Genomic DNA, 15732 nt, shown 5'->3' on the forward strand with positions numbered 1-15732 from the left:
CAAAAATAAGCCTTGATATATGTTTTAGCTTTAAGAGACCTTTTGAACGCTTCTAATAATATATTTTACATAAACACTATGATGCAATGAGCTAAAGTGGGCGGGTTGCTCAGGAGTTAGCACCGCTGAGATCCTGCTTTTGAATCTGGGTATCAGCCATCCGTGATTAAACCAGTGAGTTGATGGTTGCAAGCTTGATAATTGTTTTTTTTACCCTTTTATCTGGCAACAAAACTGACACCTTTTTTTACAAGGAGTCATGTTTGCATTGACCACAATACCTGCGCCTTTTGGCGTCATCTGGTCCAACACCATGTGAGACTAGGCTCTAAAGAAAGCAGTCTCGGGTGTGGACCAATCAATTTCAAGGACAGTGCATACATTATCAGAGTTATGTTTTTTGTTTGCATTCCGACTGCAGGTATTGTGGTCAATACAAACATGACTCCTTGTAAAAAAGGTGTCAGTTTTGTTGCCAGATAAAAGGGTATAAAAACAATTATAATATTTTGTTACTGGCAAATGAGGTTCCAATGGTGGTTGCAAGCTTGTTATCAATATTAACAAAAAAAACATTCCAACAAATGAGTGTTTTCCACTTCATTCTATAAAATATATATATTTTTTACAGAATGTATGGGAACATGCAGTGTTAGTTGACCTACAGTTTTGGCCACCAAACCCAGCAAAAAATAACATCTCACCGACAACCAAATCACTATGTGACCAAAATCGAAGGAGCCCTGAGCCTGGTTAGTCCTTAGGTGGGCGGCTACCTGGGATAACCAGGTGTTGTAGGCTTGTTTCGTGAGGTATCGAGGAGAAGAGAGACAATGAAGATCGCAAAAGGTGGAAACCATCCGTTAAAGGGATGGTACGAGATCAGGAGTCGGCAACCTGCAGCTCCGGAGCCACATGCAACTCTTTAAATATTAAGTTGTTTATCGAATTTGAAAAAAATGGCTCTTCTTGTTATTTTAGTTGCAAGACCACTGCACCAGATAGATTACACATTTAATCTAGGAAACGAAGAACCCGGAGAGCTGAACCTCCACTCATCTCCATGCCTTATGCAGCTTCGCCGTCAGATTGAGCACAAAGTCGTCCTGTTTGGAGAGGCAGGGGATGACGGCGAAGGCCTTCCCAATGCGACGGGCCTGCTCGGCCTTCCTCCTCTCTTCCTCTGCCGCGTCGCCGCCTTCGTCGGCACCACGCAACGGAGGAGCAGCGGCAGCCGGCACAAGGTCGCCCGACTGGCACAGCGGGAGCAGCAGCAGCGTCTCGATGTACTGCTGCAGCGCCGCATCGCTCTCCAAGCCGTACTCGCTGGAACGCAAATGCACGCCCGGCTCTCAGCGCGACCCCACACTCTTTATCCAACCACTTGGGGTAACTGCGATTCACGGTTGTTTGTAAGGGAGATGTGGGGAAATGTGCGTCTAGTATGCGGTGCGCCATGCACAGCATAGCACGCGGTGTGTTATACATTGTGCAGTGTGCTAAGTATACAGCGTGCATGGCTATTGTGTGTTGTGCCGCATGGGCATGTCGTGTAAATTATGTAGCGTGTGATGTGTTGTGCTTTGCCTAGCGTGCAGTATGTCGTGTGAAGAGTGTAGCCTCAAGTTTACCTGCAGTACTGCAGAAGGAGATCAGAGTCCATATTTGGGGAGCTCACCAGAGCTGGAATGAGGTTGCCCTTGGTGGCGTGAGACATGCAGAACACGGAGTGGAACGCCACCTGTTCACATCAATCTTTTGTTTAATAACGGGTTTTCCTTTCACATTTAGAAAGCTGAAATTTTTTGACACACAATTCATTATTATACGTTACTTTATAGCCCTTATTAGAATCTACTGTTGGATGAAGGCAGTTCCTATAGATTCTGCAGGAACTACATTCAGTTTCCGGAGAAGCTCCCTGTACATAAAGTGAAACGTCGGGACATCATGACAAACGACATTCCTTACGACCAGAAAACACATCGTAGGGCTATACGGTACGACAGCGGGAAAACCATATCCAGTAAAGCTGCAAGCGCCATGCGCTGTCTCAGTGGCGGGGAGGGGGGGGACACGTACCCCGAGGCGGCTGAGCTTCACTCCCCACTGCGCGTCAGTGTAGAGCTCTGCAAAGCACTTGGCTTGGTCGGGGCTGCTCTGCATCTCTGCCAGCCACCCGCCAACAACGGCCATCGACTGAATCACACAACAGCATTGGGGAAGGATGATGATCAACATTTTATGAAGGGTAGTGACATTTCCTATAATTTCTCACCTGCTCCGAGGTATCAAGTAGGCATTTAAAGTATGAGCCCCCCCCCTCAATCCCCCCGCTCCGCCCCCAACCCCAGATTTTTACATATGCAATCCGATGCATGTATCGTGGCCCTCCAACATAAATATGAATCAAAAAAATACTTGGATCTATACACCACGAGTCGGCATGTAACAATTCAATCCCGTCGTGACTCAATGAATTGTCAAGATTCATGGTCTCAATTTGTCTTAAGAAATATGTTTTTTCAGAAAGAGTAACCAGCAGGCATTTAACAATTAATTTAAGATCGCACTCTGTCTTCAAGATCCAGCATGGACTCGTGCTTTCCCACCCCCTCCTCTCTCATCTCACTCCTGCCCCTCCATGCACTCTCTTCTCCGGCAAACAATACCTTTCAAAGCCCCCAGAGGTATCGTTTTCTCAGTGTGTGGCAAACTCATTTCGCCTCTGCTGCCCGCATATGCGCTGTCGAATCCCTGCCCCGGTTTCAGTCCGGGCTGAAGGCCTTCCTTATTCCCCACTACCTATGACCGAATCCCTTTCTAAATAACAAAAAAAACTTGCTCGCTTTTTCTGAACAGCGTCTTCAGATGCAGTTGCATTTCGACGTGACATAAACCCAAATTGTATTCTTTATTTTATCACCAGCAAGTTGCAGTGCGCAAACAGAGGTGCAGTTAGGCACCAGCACTCACCAAGATGCGGGGGTAGTTATTCTGTGCGTTTTTGACAAGGGACCACAGTTTCTCGTAGGCGACATCAGGATGCAGCATGAGGCAGTAGCTCAGAGCTAGGCTCTTGTCCACGGCGCGAGAATTCAACACCTGTGGGGGGGGGGGGGAAGGGCCATGGGGGTAGGTGGGAGGAAGGAGATGAGCAGCAGCGGAGGATGCAGCGTTATCATTCCAGCAAAAATGATATCCAGCACGGTTTCTCAAACTTCAGTTCTCGTGACACACCACGGCATGCCACTTTTCCATGTTTACCACTCAAAGTACAATTCAAGGCGGTACAAAGCTGCATGCATCCGATTATTGTTAAACAATAGGGAGTGCTTCTTAATCAGCACGGTATAAGTCTCCCAGGGTACATACACGCAAGGTCTCGTGAAATTGGAATAAGCGCTCTCTGCACACCACGCATGTGACGTACACGCACAAGATCGCTCCACCCCTTCTAATAAATATTTTTGATAAACGACTAAAAGAACTACAAAAGAAAATTCAGAGACTGAAAGTATAGATCGAGATATTCAACTATTTGTAAAATAAATAACCATCCATATAAATGCAATTTTCAAATGCTAAAAGATGTAACGGTTACAAACATGATAGCAAAAAAAGCCTCGCTGCAATCTTAACCAGAGAAAAACAAAGGGTTCATCGATCTATTAGAAGCCTTTAATTCCAACAAAAGCAAACAAAAAAGCACCCCAAATCCATCACGACTGACTACAAACCCCATGGAGGATATCAACGGCCTACCTTGTGTACGAGAGCCAAAGCAACCGGCTTGATAATATCCATCACCGTGTTGGTTAACGTGAAGAGAAGCGTCTTCTGCTCGTCATACCATTTCTGGCCGTGCAGCTAAAAGCAACAATGGAGAAAATAAATACACGATTCAAATATTGCAATGTTAAAAAACAACATTTTATCCAACGCTAAATGTGGTGACCACTGGTCAGATGCATGTGTGACATTAAGCCAACGTGTATTTTTTTCTCTGAATCATATTACAAGTACGCTCCTGGATCATGTCATGATATAAATACATTTTATTCGGAACTCACAACTACGATATGGTGTGCAGATATCACATTTTAACAGGGAGAGTTGCGCTGCACCGCAACAACATTTTCCTCTGTGGCAGGGTAGGTGGGAAAGTGCTGTCCTCAACTGTGTGAACTCGAGCTAATCTGAAGAGACCTCAGTGGTGGATCTTTGGTACCCACTTACATGGGCCATTTTTAAATCCTTTATATTAAGTTCGCTTGCTTGCTTAGGACCGTGCAAATCTTTCGGTCGTTTTTTAACCCACTTCCCGTGATCCAATCGAGCTGACATTTTCCACACAGACTCGTTGTGCGTGACAATTAATGTTCGTGAAAATTTTTTTCCAAAATTTTACACTTTTTAGGACAAAAATATTATATTTAATTACCAATTGCTTAATGGTGCCATGCAATCATCTGACCCATAGGTGGCAGCCATCTCAAGCCAGAGGACGAGAGGACTAGCCGCCACGCATATAAAGGATTTATAGTGAAAAACTTGGTTTTTACGGGTTATACTTATTATGCATGAAGGGTTGCACGCTGCTCTGCAGTTCTGAATGGACACTTCGGTGCATGACATAGCACCACTAGCACCACCAGGACAACATAAAATTGTGGTAAAAAGTAACACCAGATCCGACGCTCCAGTTACCCCACCGACATTCTCCTCGGCCTGAAATAAAAGCAACGTGCGCCTACCCCAGTGGCGACCGCTTTGCTGACGATGTTGGTGAAGATGTGCTGGTGGCACGCGGCGAAGAGGCGCAACACAGCCATGAGGGCGAGCTGCAGCTGGCTGGCCTCACGCAGGCTGTGCAGCAGGGCCACCAGAGGCGTGTACACCTGCATCACCTCGCTCGTTTCTGCGCCGGACTTCCCCGATGACCCTGCGTGAAAGAGAGAGCAACCCCGAGTGGTGTTGGTGACGCAAAGCCTTAGCTGCCAATCGGAATCTCTATAAATGTTTAAAATCGAGCCTTACAAAAATGTGTGGTGCAGAGGTCGCAATCGGGTACCCGATACCCGTACCCTACCCGATACCTGGCTACCCGTACCCGGCCGGGTACGGGTACCCGTTTGCGACCCTGGTGCGGCCGGGTACGGGTACGGGTAGACCGTGAGTCACCCTCGCCTGCAACATGGCTGCATCCCAGAGGTCGCAATCGGGTACCCGATACCCGTACCCTACCCGATACCCGGCTACCCGTACCCGATACCCGGCCGGGTACAGGTACCCGTTTGCGACCCTGGTGTGGCCGGGTACGGGTAAGGAATCAAAACCCGTTTGTGACCTCTGGTGTGGTGGCGGCTAAACAGGGAAAAATTATCGCCGTGCTGTTAGGCTGTGCTACCGCTTTTCAAGATAAAGGGGATTATCATTGACTGTGGAAGTTATTTGCTTCAAAGTACACGCGCATTTTTCCTTTTGTTTGCCATTATGTTTAATAGGCAAGTATAAATAAATGTTCTCATCCAGCAGTGGATTGACAAAGCATTATGCGTACCTTCAGATCTCAGGGCAAGAGCCGTGCAATCCAGAGGGAACCGTTTTCCTGCAATGTCACGAGCACACAAGCCACAGAAACGAGTCTTTTTCAAGGATGACAAGAGGGAAGATACACGAGACCCATAGTATTTACCATTTGAAGATGAATACGTTAATTTTTGGCCACTCAAGGGTGACAATGCAAATTAGTTCACAATTTGGTAGCAGGGTGAAGTACAGCTAACAGGATTTATTGATTTATTATTAGTAATGTCCAAAAGCTGCCAAGAAGTGCAGCGAGACTGGCATTACGGCTAAGCCAGTGGTTCTCAACCTTTTTTGGCTACTGTACCCCCCCCCATGTTGAATTTTGTTTCAACCGAGTACCCCCCCATGCTTGACCCAACAAGGTTCTGAAAAATAAATGTATGAATAATAAACATCAATATATTAACCAATTGTCCATTTTGTTAGGTAGGTATTTGTTAGGTATCCTAACTAGCTCATAAATGCAAGCGAAAAAAACATTTAACGGATGCTCTACATGCATGACATCATTTGTTCACACTCGCTGGTTACTCTTGTAAACCACATTGTTTACGATCAATAAACTTGATTTGGAGCTTTCGTAACTGCAGGAATTACTTTTTGGTTCTTTCTCTCTGCCCCCCTCCCTCTCTATTTAAGGCCTCGACACAGAGGCGTTGTTTCTCTGTGTGCCTATGTATGTGTCTCTCTCTGTGTTGTCTCTCTGCTTATGGGTCTGTCTATGTGTCTCCGTGTCTGTGTTTTGTCTCTCTCTCAAATTTAGCACTCTTTGGAAGAATGTAATCAACCAGGTGGGGTGTTGACTGTTATGTTAGCCGACTCTCTGTGTTGTATTGCATTATATTTCTAAGTTTACTGGGTTTGTTTGTTTCTCATTCATTTGTACCCGATGATGATTGCTGTGTTGCAATAGAAACGTCGTATTGTATTATTTAATTTATTTTCTTTCTACATGACTTTACCGAAAGAACCAAAAAGTACGATCAATAATTTTAGAAATTTATTTTTACATCGGTCTAGGTTACCATATGGATTTAAAGTCTATCGTAGTTATTTTACATTGGCAGATTCTTACGTGATTATATAATTATCCACCAATGACTCATGCATGATATAATTTGGAAAAGGGGCACGGCGGTGGCGAGATGTCAACTATCTCGCCTGGTATACAGAAGGTCGTGGGTTCAATCCCGACCCTTATATCCGTATACTTGGAGTTTGTATGTTCTCCCTGTGGTCGCGTGGATTTTTCTCCAGGTACTCCGGTTTTCCCCTCTACATTTACAAACATGTGTTTCGAATATTTGGCTATTATAAATGTCCCCACAAGAACCCACTTCGTTGAGCTATCATTTGTGGCCAGGTCGTTTCTAAAAAAAAATTACACATTTAGAGATCACCTCACGTACCCCCAAGGTGGTCCGCGTACCACCTCCCCCCACCCGGTTGAGAAGCACCGAGTTAAGCCATCGGCACTAACCGTGTTTGCGCGGGCCAACTAGGGCGGTGAGCTCGTAGACGACCGGGAGCGTCTGCACGGGATCGAGCACGATGCCATCCTCACGGAAGTACTCTTCGAACGTCCACTCCTGGTAGGGATCCTTGTCCGCACCAGCCGAGTCCTGCCATGTGCGCATGCACATTAGTGTAGCGCAATGATTTAAGAAGTAACGGAAAACGCATTATTACCTTAGATTTGATTATTTCCTTGAATGTATGCATTATTACCTTGTACGTATGTATGTTGAACTTCTTTCACACCCTACGTAGCCAACCACGCAAATTGGAGGTCCGAATGCATGGCCAATGACTGGATGTAAGGAAGTACATTTATAACTGGTTATCACGAGTGCGCAGATGAAGGCCTCCGCACATTGTGCCGGTCATGGGAGTTGTTTTTATCACACTTCACCAAGCTGATCAATGCAGGCTGGTGAAGGGGGACCCGTGACTGATACTGATATAGAAATCAGCAATGATGTTAGTCATGGCTGGAAATTAAACTCAGGCTTTAGGGACGGTTCGGCCACAATTACAGAACGCGACTCTCATGTTTGAGATGGTGCTCTGTTGGACCAGACTGATAATTAATCGTGATAACACGCGTAACCAAATGTAAGTTATTTTGCTTAGGCATTGGTGATCAGAATCAGACCATCAATGCTCTACACTTGAGAACTCTGTTCAAATCACAAGAAACTGATCAGACTTCATCGCAGGATCTCAGCTCAGTGTGGGGCCACCCAGCCACCTCAAAATCCCCAGTTAATTTACCAGCCAATTGACTGTTTATGAATGGACTTCATATGAAAGAGACTGAAGAGGTGTTGGCGGAACCTTGGCCACAAAGCCGTAGTCTTCAGTCTGGCACTGCTCGTAAATGGCCAAGGCGACGCGCGTGTTCTTGCTCAACTCCAGACAATCGAGCAGGATGTCTAGGGGCACACGAGGAGGCAGGGCAGGGGTACATTGATGTAATGATTGCAACAGCAACAACAACTTGTAACGATTTCGATTTAAAGCTTTCGTGACTGCAGGGATTCATCTTCTTGGTTCTTTCGGTAAAGTCGCGTAGAATGGAAATAACAAAATAATCAAAATAAAACACAATAAAATAATTCTCACGACGTTTCGGCCACCACGCAAGCAGCCGTCCGTTTCGGCCACAACGCAAGCAGCCGTCCTCAGGTGAAGAACCTGAGGACGGCTGCTTGCGTTGTGGCCGAAACGTGGTGAGAACTATTTTATGTTTTATTTTTATTATTTTATTATTTCCATTCTACGTGACTTTACCGAAAGAACCAAGAAGATGAACTTGTAACGAGTTAAAATACAATAGCATCTCAAGCTCCTTATAAAAATGGAAGGGAAAAAAAGCAAAGCAAAGCGATAAGGGTACAAGGGAGGTGGGGGACAACCAGGGTAGGGATTTGGGGGAAAGAGGTCAGAGGGCAACATCGTGGTGAGACCAACGAGTCCCAGGACATCCTTGGAGGGGGGGGGGGGGGCTCGTCTACACACACGAATAAATTAACTAGCGCACGTGTGTAATTTCTTCAAATCAAACGTAATGTTATTACTTCACGTACCATTCGATTCGATGCACGCGTCATTCAGAGTGTAAAAATCGGTTTAAATCGACAACATCAGTGCATCATTGTATCCCTTTGCATACCACGTGTTATTTTTTTTCTTCCTCCCGATTGAAGCTGGTTAATGGAGCCCTCAACGGTTACATTCGTAAGCGTTTTAAAAGACTGGCAACGCACCAGGGTGGCAGTATGCGGTGGCGAACTGGCAGAGCGTGTGCATCTCGGCGGGCAGGTTGAGGGTGGGTGGCACCTCCATGTGCTCATCATTCTCCAGCCTCGTGGATAGTTGCTGCACCACCCAGAACGCCAACTCGGCCGACGCGTGAGGGCTCAGAGCGCCGTCGAGCTCCCCCCTGAGCGGCGGGCGCAAAAAGAACAGCGCACGCCGTGGGATCACACCGAGGCTCGACTAAACAGCGCCGAGTCTAGATAGTTGCTTGGACGGGTGACCACCGTGCATAATACAGATTTGTTGCCAACGGGTTACGTGGCGGGCAGGGCAGCAAAATTCGATTGTTGGTTAAACATGGGCGGTGAATGCTATTTCATCTGGCTGTGGGTCCTCCCCTTCACAAACCTGCGTAGTGAAGTATGGTCAACTAACCCCAAGACCTGCAAGTGAGGGGAGGCCCTCATCCAGCAGAAACCACAAAGCACGCGTATGTACGGTTGGTTGAGGGTGCATTTAACCCGAGTGCAGTCAGCCCCACCAAGCCCACTGTACTGTATTTTTCTCCAACCTTCTCTCACCTGCAGATGTCGATGGCCTTCTGGACCTTTCCGGTGGACAGCGCGTGCCCAGCGAGCCCGCGAGCAAGGTCATGCCGCCCGACCCCGAGCAGCGCGGCCAACTCATGCAGCTCCACCATGTTCTGGGGGCAGCGCTCGGACGCCTCGCTGCCCTCGCCCCCCTCGCTGACGCCGCGGCAGCTCACCACCCCGAGCTTCGCTGCACTCTTAACGCACAGCGATGACATTACGTACGGAATGATCATGTGTGCTTTATGGGAGGAAAGCAGGGAAATTATACTTCAGTGCCATCGTCAAAAAAAATATCCGGTCAAAGTTGGACCATGACCAAAACATCTGGCATGCGCCTGATCTCAGAAACCAAACAAATTTGAGCCTGGAAAGTGCTTGCATGGGCGACTACCATGCACGCCAGGTTGTTACACTCTGCTAAGAGGATGTATAGTGTGCAGAAGGCAGTGCTAAAAATCCATGATTGTATTGCAATCTCTATGCTCCCATGTATACGTTTCCCGCCTTCACAAACCATGACCCACATTGCGTGGGGAGGCCCACATTCAGCGGTTTTCTGCTAAGAGGGCTGCACATGTACATATGAAGCTGGGATAAGCGGTAGCACAGTGGATGGTGCACTTCAGTACGAACTCGGTCACCCTATGAGAATAGGTTTTCCCCTTTTATCTGGCAACAAAACAGGTGTTAAGATGTTAAAACACCAAACTGAAACCTTTTACAAGGAATCATGTCTGCATTAACCACAATACTTGTGGTCGGAATGCAAACAAAAAACATTCCTTGTAAAAAGTTTCAGTTTGTTGTTTTAACATCTCAACACCTGTTTAGTTGCCAGAAAAAAGGGGAAAACCTATTCTCATATTTTGGTACTGGCAAAGGAGGTCCCATGATCGGTCACCCCAGTTAGATTTCCAGCTACAGCTAACATCAATGGCAAGTGATATCCAAACAGCTTCTGGGCATCCCATTCACCAATCCGCAATAACCAGCACGATGAAACATGGTCAAAATACCACGTTCTCTGGACCGTAATTCGCACCCCAAACGTGTACCTGGTGTCAATAAATTTATACAAAACTGAGCACACGCCTACCACTTTTGCTTGAAATTACAGGTAAAAAAGGTGCATCTTATAACGCGTAGAAGACGGTAACTCCCTTGAAAAGCACGGCGTGGGGAGGCCCCTCATCCAGCAGTGGATTAATAACATGGGGACGTACATGCACATGGTGGCGAGATGTTAACTACCTCGCCTGGTGTATAGGAGGTCGTGGGTGTAATCCCAACCCTAACGCCTGTATATTTGTAATTTGCATGTTCTTCCCGTGGTCACGTGGATTTTTCTCTAGGTCCTCCGGTTTTCCCTCCACATTTAGAGTATTTGGCTGCGATACATTTCCACATGATATGCAATTCGTTGAGCTATAATTTGCGGCCAGGTCGCTTCTGAAAAAGAGCTATATAGCTCAGTGGGCCTCACCTGGTGTAAAAATTATATATAATAAATAGATGGGGCAGTGAAACCTGCGGGGCCTGCGGTGGGCCGTGAGTGGCGCCGTCGCTGGGGAGGTGGTCACTCTCGGTGGTGAACGCGGCAGAGAAGTGTGCCAGCAGGGTAGAGTGCCCAGCGCTGCACTCGTACTCCTCGCACGACAGGTAAATGCCAAACTTGTGCTGCGGACGGATTTTACGCACAATTGTTGGACAACGTTCAAATAATATCGCAACATTTTTCAGAAATTCAGAAAATTAAAATAAAAAATGTTTAGAAGCTGTCATTGGTTACTGCAGCATCACCATCACTTTCACATGATTCATATGATGATAATAATCATCACTCATTTTAACGACTGGTAATACCATTTTCATCACGGGTTCTGCATTATTAACTTCAATCATCATCATCATCGCCACCATTATTAGTACGGTTGGCTACGTACCTCCGATTAGCACGGTTGGGTAAGTAACGTGTGAAATAAGTTATTCGTACGTACATACAGATGAACTAAGTCTGCAGCATTATACAACACGCGCATGGGACTCTTACAAAAGTCATACATAAATCCCCCATCACACTGACCTGCAATTTATAAATGGACTGGAAAGTGTTTAAATTCACGTTGAGCTCTTTCAGTTTGAAGACGTTTTCTGCAGCAGAAATAAATAACCACATTTAGTACGCACGCAACAATCCATTCATTCCGATGCTCCCGCTACACGCATTGACTCATGGGTATAAGAATTGACTCCTTAAGATTTATAAAAAAAAATTGCATGTTACATTGGGCTAAAGGAATGAATGAGAAAAAAAAGATGACACATACGAGGAAGACAACACTGACAAGACAGTGCAAACAGGACCAACGAATAATCACACTGTGACCTCAATTCGTAATCATTCATAGAATATCAGGTAAAGGGGGTTGCATAATTAGATACCTCAGCATTTATCAGTACAATGCTGGCAGAATTCAAATTGTAATTCGTACCGACCTGTATGTAAAATAAGGAACTTGAGAATTGGGATGCAGTACTCGGTTAGCTTCTTCAGCTTAGCCTTCCCCTGAATGAGAAACCACACGGCACAGCGAACTGTCAGGATTGGTCCAGAACTACAACCACAGATGACAAGTATGACTCTGAACCAATGGGTTATCATATGCAAGCACACAAGTATGTTAATGAGCACATACAATAAATAATACACTTTAGAATAATAACGCACTTTATTTATCCATGAGAGTATCACCCAGTCTCAAGACTCTTTCAGGAAAGTCATGCGTTGGGATAATTTAATACATTCTATGAATGAGAGTTTGGCTTCATCTGGGAGGAAACTGGAGTACTTGGAGAGAAACCCACCGTGCATATGAGGTGGCGACACTCAAATATACACATATGGATTCACTAATCCATTTGTAGTGACATCGTGTGGAGTGCCGGACTTAGAGAGGCACGGCGTGCGATGTACTTACATCGCGGACATCACGAATGTAGCGACATCGTGGATGTCACTGGGTAATGCCGGCTCTCGCGAGGCACGGCGTGTGATGTATTGCCATCGCGGACACTCCGTACATGTGGGTGTAGTACCAGCCCTAGAGGGGCTCGGTGTGCGCCGAGTCATGGCGCTGAGTGGCACTGAGTGGCACCACGCGTGGCGTGCAGTGCCGACCCCTACAGGATGGGGTGTGAGATTGTCAGCCATGAAATGGGGTTACTACAGGCCATGGCACTCTGGTTGACCCTGGAAGGCACGTGACGGGTAAGATCTGCACAGGGGCCCCAAGTGGGGGCTAGGAGTGGTCACGTGTCGGGGCAAGATCCTGCTAGAGGATTCGAGAAGGTGGTCGTGGCCAAGGGCGGGGCCAGCCACGACCAGTGAGGATATAAACCGGGTCCCCAGAGGGACCGAGGTTCAGCGTTGCTGTTGTTATCCTGAAGATTGACGTTCTACGTTCTACGTCTGAGAAGAGACACCAACACGTGGACCGGGACCCAAGCCGGGTCCGGTCCGTAGTCGCTACTCCCAGTGTAAGTAGTGTAGTTAGCCTGGTGGTCCACCACCATAGGTTGTTATCTGGTAAAGGGGCAGTTACCCCTTTTTGTTGGTATCAATAAATGTGTTGCCTCCAAAGAGCACGACTCAGTTGAATTCACTAGACATTGATGCCCTACGAGTTCCTGGCCACCACGCAGCCCAAACTCCAAACACCCGACGTCATCATTGCAAAGCCGGCGAACCGAGTTCAATTCAGCCAAGGCTAATGTCAGTGGAGAGTGATATCTGAACACATCTGGGCGTCGCTCCTTCATGAAACAACCACTGAACGGCGTGGTGAAGTCTAGTCAGACAAATCTCTTCCACCGCAATGGAACAGCGAAGCCTTCATCCAGCAGTGGTTAGACAATGGGCTGCAATCGATCGTCAATCGTGTATGGCACCTCGTGTGTCCGGTTGAAGGGACTCTGCAACTCGAGCTCGACTCTTTGCAAAAGCCGTTGCCCGGTCACCATCGCATCGTCCAACGGCAGAGATTGTAGCAACTCCACGCATTCCTCCATCTGCCAAAAAAAAGAGTATGTGCTTAACTAGGCATGAGTTATACGATTGTTATTATTATTGTAAAGTGACCTGGGATTTTCTGCATGAAGGGTGCTATGCAATAGCAAATTGTATTGTGTGACTGGATTTATTTGACCCCGCAGCAATCTGATGTCAGAACTCAGATTTGTGATTTGATTTAACGATCGCTTGTTTTTACTGTCTCGCTTGTATTTTTATATATTTTTGTGCATCCATTATCTTAAATGTAACATCAGCTTATAATTTGCATAAATTGTAAATAGCCAATTCACACATGAACAATTATATGGATGCAATGCAAAGGTGATATTTATCACCAATAAATCAATTCATCATCACATGCTTTGCTTTTAACAAATCTTCAGATTTATTTAAACTTTATTCAAATCGCGTGTAATTAGTACATTTTAGCAAGCTTATCATTTTTTTTAAACTAATATTTGTCGACGCGCAACTTTACATTCAGAATAAAAAGCATTAGAACATTACACGTGCAGCCATTCCATTAATCTGCTTGGGCAGACACAGACAGCTGGGAGACCGGCTAATGCTTCCGAGTAGTTTGTGCCACGGAAATCTCACCCGGTCTGAGACGAGCAGTTGGTGGGCACGACGGAGGTAGGTCTGCCCTAAGGGCAGCATGTACGCCTTGGTCACCTTGAGGGCATCCTCGAATGACAAGGGCAAGTCTTGACGTAGTATGCATCGCACTAGCGTCTGAAAAGGAGATCGCCAGGTGTTTCATTTTGCTGAAAGACCACACTTGTCATTTTATATATATACGAGCAGGAAACATCCGGCGTTGCCCGGGTACTTTTGTGAATGTTTCTCTCGCACGGAAAGATCGGCGTGGTCACGGAGGTTGACTCTTAATTGGAATCACCAACGGTTTTTTTGGTGATGCAATCAAAGGCAATTTTAGATTAACTTCATAACGAGGGGTCATTATGTAACTGTTAGATGTGTTGGGCCAGGTTAATACGTGCCGGGTTAGGGTTGGTGACGTTACTGGGAGCATGTGGGGTGCCGTTTGGGGGGCTCTGGGCCCCCCTATATAAAATGTCGGCTCGCCATGTCACTAAGGTTTACCGCGGGGTTTTAAAAAGTAACCCTGCCAAGTTTGGTGGCGATAGCTTTAACGATGTGGATTTGTATTCGGAACAGACTTAGTTATTGTCTCTTTCAGGTGTATTACTTCATTATTCTGGTTTGGCATCTTCCAGCCATTGCTTGGGATTTATCTTAGTTGTACAAGATTGTGTCCGATATTTCCTGACATCTGTTAAATAGGGGTCGGCACGGTTTGGCTCAAACCACCAAACCGCGGTTTGAACCGAACCAAATCGGTTTGGTTTGGCTCTGTTTGAACTGGTTCGGTTTGGTTTGGGGCTACGAAAACCGACTCGGTTTGGCTCGGACAGGGTGGAACCGGCTCAAACTAGTTTGGTTCAAGCCAACTTAAGAGGTTTGGTTTAGCTTAGTTTGGTTTGGTTTGGTTTGGTTCAGTCGTCGCTGGTTTGGTTTGGATTGCTCAATTTGAAACCAGTTTGAGTCGGTTCAAACCGTGCCGACCCCTACATCTGTAATGTAATGCAACTATGTAATCTTAAAAACACCCAGGATGCTCTAAAAGTTATATACGCAATACTCTGTGTAACTTAGTTGTGATAAATCAATTAGGTAAATGTTATTTAATTTATTTGAACCTTAGTTTTGTAGCTGAACTACACATCAATGGGCATACTTGAGGGCGGGGAGCACTTTTTACGCTTTCCAACCATAGTTGAAAGGACTTTTCTTCCGTGCTCATAGGGACTTCCCCTTTTGACAACAGGTAAAATGTATCAAAGGGTTGCCTTAAAACAAAAAAACGATTTACACATTGGCTTTCATCATAATAATCTATTACTTTCAAAGACAAACTTATGTTGAAATGTGTTACATATTCTACGCATATGCATAATAGTTTACTGACATTACAGAGGGGGAATGACAGCAATGAGGGAGATAATGGAATTTACTCACATCAGCTTGTTTGTCGTTGGACAGGTTGAAGTTGCGAATGCCATATCTGCGCAGAAGCATCTTCATCTCCATCATCCGGTAGCTGTCCTGCAAAAGCTTCACCCTGTGAGATGGGGCAGCCAACAAACAGCTACAGGAGATGGCATCACGAACTTCCCATGTGAGATCACG

General features: G+C 46.0%; 1 protein-coding gene across 1 annotated transcript in view; it reads right to left on the reverse strand.

The window, feature by feature from the left end:
- The window catches only part of KNTC1 (kinetochore associated 1), a 70814-nt gene that overhangs the window by 30719 nt on the left and 24363 nt on the right, over positions 1-15732 (reverse strand). Inside the window, exons 29-45 of the mRNA XM_078868404.1 lie at positions 15562-15664; positions 14119-14253; positions 13395-13514; positions 11943-12012; positions 11530-11597; positions 10974-11123; positions 9435-9640; positions 8862-9037; positions 7930-8027; positions 7073-7214; positions 5564-5611; positions 4758-4945; positions 3766-3870; positions 2977-3105; positions 2083-2199; positions 1632-1741; positions 1068-1326 (exon numbers count right to left, since the gene is read on the reverse strand). Of these exons, the coding sequence (XP_078724530.1) occupies positions 1068-1326; positions 1632-1741; positions 2083-2199; positions 2977-3105; positions 3766-3870; positions 4758-4945; positions 5564-5611; positions 7073-7214; positions 7930-8027; positions 8862-9037; positions 9435-9640; positions 10974-11123; positions 11530-11597; positions 11943-12012; positions 13395-13514; positions 14119-14253; positions 15562-15664 (2224 nt within the window). The remainder of the gene's footprint in view (positions 1-1067; positions 1327-1631; positions 1742-2082; positions 2200-2976; positions 3106-3765; positions 3871-4757; positions 4946-5563; positions 5612-7072; positions 7215-7929; positions 8028-8861; positions 9038-9434; positions 9641-10973; positions 11124-11529; positions 11598-11942; positions 12013-13394; positions 13515-14118; positions 14254-15561; positions 15665-15732) is intronic.

This window comes from Lampetra fluviatilis, chromosome 25 (genome assembly GCF_964198595.1).
Source record: "Lampetra fluviatilis chromosome 25, kcLamFluv1.1, whole genome shotgun sequence".
In the NCBI taxonomy this organism is placed as follows: Eukaryota; Metazoa; Chordata; class Hyperoartia; order Petromyzontiformes; family Petromyzontidae; genus Lampetra; species Lampetra fluviatilis.